Source organism: Chenopodium album, chromosome 14 (assembly GCF_948465745.1).
Source record: "Chenopodium album chromosome 14, dcCheAlbu1.1, whole genome shotgun sequence".
Taxonomy (NCBI): Eukaryota; Viridiplantae; Streptophyta; class Magnoliopsida; order Caryophyllales; family Amaranthaceae; genus Chenopodium; species Chenopodium album.
Window position 1 is genome coordinate 48,299,301 of NC_137847.1, and position 7,578 is coordinate 48,306,878.

The following is a 7,578-nucleotide window of genomic DNA, read 5'->3' on the forward strand; positions in this document are numbered from 1 at the left end:
TCACAAAGCCTCTGATATGTTCAAGAACAGCTCCCTAAGATATCCATTCGTTCCTTTGAAAACATGTTGGGACCTAGTGACCCACAAACCCCATAGGTTTTCCACAAAAGTACGAATATTCGTACTATCATTTTCATCCTGACTATAAAAAAGCAGGATACATGTTTGGATCCACTCTGTAAAGTTAGTAGACCCACTATCTTCATAACGGATGTTTATGGAAAAACGATCCTAAATATATCTCGCCAATGAGCAAGAAACAAAAAGATGTTTTGCATCTTCCTTAGAATTATCACAATAGTCACAGTTGCCATCCACCTACAATGATTGAATTAGAGGATTTGATTTAACTGCAATCCCGTTCCTCATCAATTTCCATTGAAAAATACGCAATTTCGGCGTAATTTTCAAGTGCCAGATCAACTTATAAAAATCATATGTCTCTATCCTGTGTAGAGGCTCCTTATCCCTGCTTAAATAAGTGAGATATGCATAACCAGAATTTGTGGCAAATATACCTGACTTCGTTCCATGCCAAAAACTGAAGTCATCCTCCTTTGTCGACGGAATTTCCATTGCTAAAATTTTTGCCGCACTTTCCCACTCAAACCTTTCTCGGATCAAATTCACCTTCCAAGTTCTAGCATGTTGATCAATAAAATCCTTAACCATCCAAAGTCTACTATGCCTCAACATCTGGTTCGATCTAACAACCGGAACCTCTCCATGCATCCACCTTTCACTAGATGCTCGTATAGATGCACCTGACCCTATTTTCCAAGCAAAGCCATCCTTAAACTTCAACGAAACTTTGTGAAAGTTTCGTCTAGTCCGGGAAATCATATTAGGAAGGGAAGCCTCTCTTCTTCCACAATCAGTAGAAGGCTTTAAAACGCATTGGACCTTGGCATTATATACTTTTGTCGCCAGTAACTAAGGGTTTACAAGTAACTTCTGCACCTGAGAAAAAAGGAGTACATCATTCATGTCACACACTGAACGGATCCCTAAGCCTCCCATCCCTTTTGACAACTGTATCACCTGTTTTCGAACCCATTGTATTCCTTGCAAATTCCTTTTTTTTTGCCCACCAAAATCTTGCTATCAAATAATCCATCTTATTTGCTATGGGTAAAGGCAATTTATAGGATCTCATAACATGAGCCGAAATGCCTATTAAAACAGAGTTAATCCAAATTAACTTTGCTGCCTCCGATAAATTACAGTTGCTCCAAGAAAGTATTCTTCCCCTCATCTTATCCAAAAGGTATTGGAATTTCCCCGATTTTCGCCCTTGTAACTCAATTGGGACCCCTAAATGGTTACCAAAATGTTGTACTAGAGAGAATTTCAGTAAATCCTTATAAACTTGCACCTTTGCAGGGCCCATAGAAGGGCTAAACTTAACACATGATTTACTAAAATATATCTGTTGTCCTGAAGCAGAACCAAACCTATCCAGAATATCCGCCACCACAAAGGGCATGTACTTATTGGAAGGAATAATTTTTCTTTAAAGAGTGTGTAACGAACAATAAGGCTGTTGTGAAAAATTTGCCATTTGAAAATAAGAAAATCTCTCTATAAAACTTTTTTTCTTCCGCTAGTTAGTCTCTCCCTAAACTCTCACAATGACTTGTGGAGAAATTTGAATATGGAGGAAAATTAAAAATCTCTTCCCTTCACTTCCTTTTACTAAAAAGTAAAAAATTAAACTTGGAAGATAAATTCCCTTTTGTTTTCTTCTTGTATATTTTTTACTAATATTATACTTGTTTATTCTAAGTGCTTTATTTTAACTGATATATTCTCTAATGTAAAAGTTTGACTAAAAGTATATTTAATTATCAATAAATACATATAAAAAGTTGATATTAAAAAATTATATATTGAGACAAATATAACGTATATCAACAATCAACATAAATATGTTTACTCATGGAGTCATGGGCGGAGCCAAGGGGGGCTTGGTGGGAGCCATGGTCACGCCCCCTGGCTCAAGATAAAATTTAATTTTGCACTATTTATCATAAGTTATAGTGTAGAGGAGTTGGTTTTTGCCATGTATTAATAGACAAGATGTCAAGAGTTCAAATCTTACAACTAACATTTTGGTCTTCTTTTTTTACTTTTTTTTTTAAAGGAAATATAATCAATTCAATAATATATAGTTACAAAATTATACATACATAAATATGACCTTGGCCCCCCTTACTTAATAATTTGACTCCACAACTGTGTTTACTCTTATATATACAAAAACAATGATCAAAACAATGTATGTAAACAATGTAAAGGTTAAAGCAGCGCACATAAATAAAACGAGGGGAATACCAATCAATGTTAGAGACAAAAAGAATCAACCAATGTTCCAAAAATGGCTAAAGGCTAAGACAACAAAATTTGACCAAATATTATATTGATGAATACAAAATTTATTCTTTTCACTAAAAGGGAAAGAAGAAAATAAGCATTATGGCCCAATAAAAAACGAGGTTATTTCTTAAATGGGCTGACATCAATGGATCCAAAGATAACCGTGTCAAAACAATAAATTATTAGAGCCCGTCAAGGGTATTATTGTCCAATAATTACAAAGTCGGTCAGCGCTATATAAACACCAAATCCAGGAAATTCTAGGGTATAAAAACACCCAAATTTCTCCAATTTTCGTACCAACATCTCCAAACAATTTCAGAGCAAATTGCCTTATCTCATTCAATTGTACTTTTCTACTTCTCATTTCTCCAATTTTTGCCTTTTTTTAGTCCCTAATTTCATCATTTTGATGATTTTTGAGTATTTTTTTCTCATATTTTAAGCCAATTTTCGAATGATTCCGACTTTGTGAATGATTAAATCGTTTGAAATCGTTGGAATTAGATGAATGTAATTTCGAATTTTTCATGAATTTTTCTCGCATTTTTCTCTTATTTTGAGCTCAATTATCGCGAGATTCCGATTAAATTATTTGAAACTGTAAAAAATCTCTTGAATCAGATTTCAAAATCTTTCATTACATAGTACCGAATTTCGTCTCCCTGATCTTTTTCTCGGTTTTCTCATAATCTGAGCTTAATTTTCACATGATTCGGCAATAATTTGTTTGAAAATGTTGAATTTGTTAGTGATTGAAAGTTGATTAATTGGAGAATTTGATCGCAGATCTTCGTACAAAAATGGCGACATTCGAGCTGTATCGAAGGTCGACAATTGGAATGTGTTTGACGGAGACGTTAGATGAGATGGTTCAGAGTGGCACTCTTAGTCCTGAGCTTGCGATTCAAGTTCTTGTTCAATTTGATAAGGTAGTCAATTCGACGTTTTCGTCTTTTCTTTTCTTTTTAATTTTGCATTTTGTCTGCTTGCAAGAAGTTTTTTTTTTTTTTTTTTTTTTTTTTTTTTTTTTTTTTTTTTTTTTTTTTTTTCCCTCGTAATTTTGACGTTTGATTGTGTTTTGTGTGATTGTAGTCAATGACCGAAGCTCTCGAGGCTCAAGTGAAGTCCAAAGTAACAATCAAGGTATTGGATTTGATCAAATTATATCAAGCATTACCATTTAATTAGAGATATTATTAGTAGTTTGTTTATGAGAATGATTTTTGAAAGAAATTGCTTTCCAATTAATGAATAGGAAAAGAATGGCAACATTGTATATTGGATATGGAATTCAGTTGTTTTGTATTTGTTAGAGGTGGTGTCAACAAGTATGCTTAAATTTGTGTGGTTTTGGAAGGCGGATTATGACAGCTAAAGTGGAGAAGATGTATAGTTTAGGATTAACTATAGCTGAATACTGAATGTTAGTGTATGGCTGAGTTGACTTGTCAATTTTTAATGAACTTACTTACAAAGGTAATATTGGAAATCAGAAAGGTGGGTTTTTGATGATGGTGATGTTAATATGAGCAGATGATGGTATAAATTACATAACAAAATCATCCTCTGTGTTGTTTGCTTGTGTGTTAGAGTTCGTGAAGGTTAAAACCATACAAAATAGGAGTTGTCTTTTAGGTAATAGAGGGAATAGTGTTGAGATATATACTCACATGTTTGGAAAGAAGTGGAGATGAGATGGTTGTAGGATAATGCTACCTCAAATCCGATATAATGATAATTTGTTTTGGTTTTTCCTTTTTATTATTTTGGATACATATTAACTTAATTATCTTTCCTTATTCTACCAAAACAACATTTGTTAAGTTACTAGTATCTGCAAGAAATTTGATGACATTTTTGGTAGAATTGAGGGAGTATCGTAGCAAACATGTATGACTTTTGACTTGCAGAAGGTATAATAATGCCTTAAAGTTGTACTCTCTTTACTCTCTCATAGTGGGAGTGCAATAAGTGTTTTTGGAGATTAAAGATTATAGAGTGGAAAGGATTTAAATAAACAGGGGAAAGGGTAATGATAAACGTTACCTTTACTACATGTTTGATACTCTAATGGAATGAAAACAATTTGAGTTGATTGTGATTGAGTAAGAAACGTATTTTGTTTCCACTAAGTTGTCAAGGGTAACAATCGGGGGATTTTGTTACCCTCCGGAAACGGTATTTGTTACTTTTAACTCATACCAAACAACTAGAAATGGAAACACTTATTCGAATCCGTTTCATGCATCTAAAATTACTCTACCAAACGCCCCCTAAGTCCCTAAGGTTTTTTGAATGGTGATTTTCAGACTATATAGCTTTTATAGAGGTGTGACTGATTTATTTGTGTACATTTTGTACAAGGAAAGTACTGCTAAATTTTGATCTACATGTTTTGCACAAGGGAATGGGTCAGTGGTATACTGAGAATTGATCATATACCATTTGGAGGATAATCTAGTTGATCCCATGTCGGGATTTTCTGAGTATTGTTGAAATTGAGTGGTTAAGTTCACCCCTAATTGAAGTAGATCCCAGGGTTTGAGATATTTAATCTTCAAATACTTCTTTTGTAAAAATTAATCCCTCAAAATGCAGATGTGGATCTGTTGGTATGATTTATTTGATCTCTGAACGAGTTGATGCTCATTTGTAGATTAATCTTTTGACTGGACATTGACTGCAGCTCTGTCCAACATTTTTTTTGATCTTAATGTTAATGTACTTTATAAATATTTAATACAAGTATATATGTTAATTTGATAATAAATCAATAATATGAATTCACCTGCAAATTTGATAGAGCTACAATGGAGCAATACATTTTAATCTCAACTAATCCTGTGAGTTTGGCTTTAATGTATTGATAAAGGCATTTCTTTATACATCAAGAAGATGATGCGTAACTTTTGGGCTGCAATATAGGAGGGGGTGGGAGCTTTATGTGGTCATTGAGTCTGGCATTTGCTGGTTGCGGACCAATGATCAGTTGACTGATACAAACCAACTAAGAATACTTGTCTAGATTTCTGTTGCTGAAAGTGCCAGTAAATATGTCTTATATTTTCTCGAACATATTTTGTAGGGACATTTGCATACCTACAGATTCTGCGACAATGTCTGGACATTCATCTTACAGGATGCTCTGTTCAAAAGTGAGGAGTTGCAGGAGAATGTCAGCCGAGTTAAAATAGTAGCATGTGACTCTAAGCTTCTTACTCAGTAGAGTGGCAGGCCGCAATAACCGTATGATATGGATAAGATCTTCAAATTATTGTGTTGTAGAGTAGTTTGTAGTACTTCTAATTTACTATGTGAGTGAGCTATTGAGATTTCTGATACTTGGAGCTTCATCATCCATACAACTGCCTTAATGAGTTTTTGCATGTTTCAATTTATATCAGTTTATGTGTATTAATCCTTCACTTCTTCACTTCAAAGATCTTCCAGTATAGCTGCAACGTGCTCCCATAATTTTTATTGTTCCATTTTATTTCAGCTTCCACTGTGACTATAATACTTATAAGCACTTTGATGCACAGAAACTCGCACAAAGTCATTTATTTGAAACTTGGAAATTCAAAGGAAACATTAATTTGAAGAATCAACAAGTTAAGTCTTTTAAGGATAGAAAGATATTCTATTAAACCATACTAACTCTTCTTTTTTAATATTCAATGCATTACTAGTCTATTTCTTAGTTTGTGTGCTTCCTGCTTCCTACTTCTTACAGTATGAATTTGAAGTTATGGATCTTTTATTTTCCTATGATATAGGCTTTATCATTGTGCTTTATGATTCATCATGGTAGTTAAATGGATATTTCATAATTCATTTCTCAGTTTGTAAAGCAATTTTTTTGATTTATTTAGTTTTATGATTCAACTGCCCTGCCACTTGGAAGAAGTAGATCTTTGTAGTTATCAGCGGACAAAGAATTGTTAAAAAGGTCACATCCCTGATGTCTGAAGTAGTACTGAAACTTTGGGTTGCAAATAATTATATAATGTACTTAGAAATTGGGGTTGGGGGTGTTGAAGTTCTGGTAAAATCAGGAGTATCAAAACTTGTAGTCTGACAGTCTGTTTTATTTAGAGCTAGTGTTGCTCATACTTAAACATCTGATTGAAGTAACATAGATCTTACCAAAAGAAAAAAAAAACTAACAGAAATGAAAGGCTTCAGGTAAAAAAAGGAAATTACAGCAAGAAGTGGGAGACTAAAAGTGACTGCCAGTAGTGTTATTAGTTACAGGTGGTGCACCAGCAGGTGCTGCAGTGGAGTTGTTGCTGCAGTAGGCTGCAAGCAAGTTGCCTTCTTCGGTAGTAAACCCAAGAATTCCTAGCATTGAAGGCCAGCAATGGTTGATGATGACTTCAATGGCTTGGCAGCATGGGGCATCTATGTCAGTGTATCCGTTAAGGAAGAAGCCGATGATCTCATTTGAGCATGTTCTGAGCTCTGACAGGGAACCCCAACAATCAGAAGTAGTATTAGTACCATCAGCACTTAATTGTAATCTTGCTGCAAGGTCTTTGATTTTTGGATTATTAGCAGCAGGAGGGAAGTCTCTTGCTGATGTTGCATTCAGCATCAGGAATATTGCAAGGGTTAAAAGAACGAAAACGCTGCTTTTGATGCCCATGCTGAAGTTGATTTTGTGAGATTGGTGATGGTGAAAGGGTTGTAGTCAGGTTGGCTTTTATAATGGAGTGTTAGGAGATGAGAGGTCGATGGTTTATTATGAGAAGAGGAATGGTTTTCCTGTATTAGTTTTTCAGTTGCAGAATTTAGAAAGATTGATAATTATGGTTATTAATGAATATTTAGGAATGCTTATTAATTAACCACTACTTCAGCTAATTGATTCATCAAATCAAATATCAATAATTAGACTGGACTGTGATGCTTCAGTAGTTCAGTTATTTGCACGGTCTGATTATCACAAAATGCACTTGATGTGTTGGAGCAATCGGTCAACATTTTTTTTTTCTAAAACAGTATAAATCATAAATCTTGTTTTTTTTTTTTATAGACGAGTAAAATATTTCAAGTTTCTAAAGTTTGAAAAAGAAACTGCATATGACTACAAATTGAGCGTATTGGAGATATGCTGGAAAACCACAATTTCAAATTATATTAGTTAAAAGTTGAGGAGACGAGAGCAAAGACAATAAAGGGCACGGGAGGAAAAAATGA

General features: G+C 34.0%; 2 protein-coding genes and 1 pseudogene across 2 annotated transcripts; 1 reads left to right on the plus strand and 2 right to left on the minus strand.

Moving 5' to 3' along the window:
- Positions 1 to 1,486, minus strand: LOC145578212 (uncharacterized). Its single transcript, XM_081635572.1, has 4 exons — positions 1,042 to 1,486; positions 919 to 960; positions 352 to 770; positions 1 to 231 (listed from the first exon to the last, which is right to left on the minus strand). Exons 1-4 carry the CDS (start codon positions 1,484 to 1,486, stop codon positions 1 to 3), a joined length of 1,137 nt encoding a protein of 378 aa, XP_081491698.1.
- A 1,173-nt stretch (positions 1,487 to 2,659) lies between these two features.
- LOC145579397 (transcription initiation factor IIA subunit 2) lies at positions 2,660 to 5,884 on the plus strand. Its single transcript, XM_081636642.1, has 4 exons — positions 2,660 to 2,724; positions 3,166 to 3,308; positions 3,472 to 3,522; positions 5,465 to 5,884. Exons 2-4 carry the CDS (start codon positions 3,180 to 3,182, stop codon positions 5,603 to 5,605), a joined length of 321 nt encoding a protein of 106 aa, XP_081492768.1. The 5' UTR covers positions 2,660 to 2,724; positions 3,166 to 3,179; the 3' UTR covers positions 5,606 to 5,884.
- A 714-nt stretch (positions 5,885 to 6,598) lies between these two features.
- LOC145578213 (egg cell-secreted protein 1.4 pseudogene) lies at positions 6,599 to 7,024 on the minus strand (annotated as a pseudogene).
- Between the last annotated feature and the right edge of the window lie 554 nt (positions 7,025 to 7,578).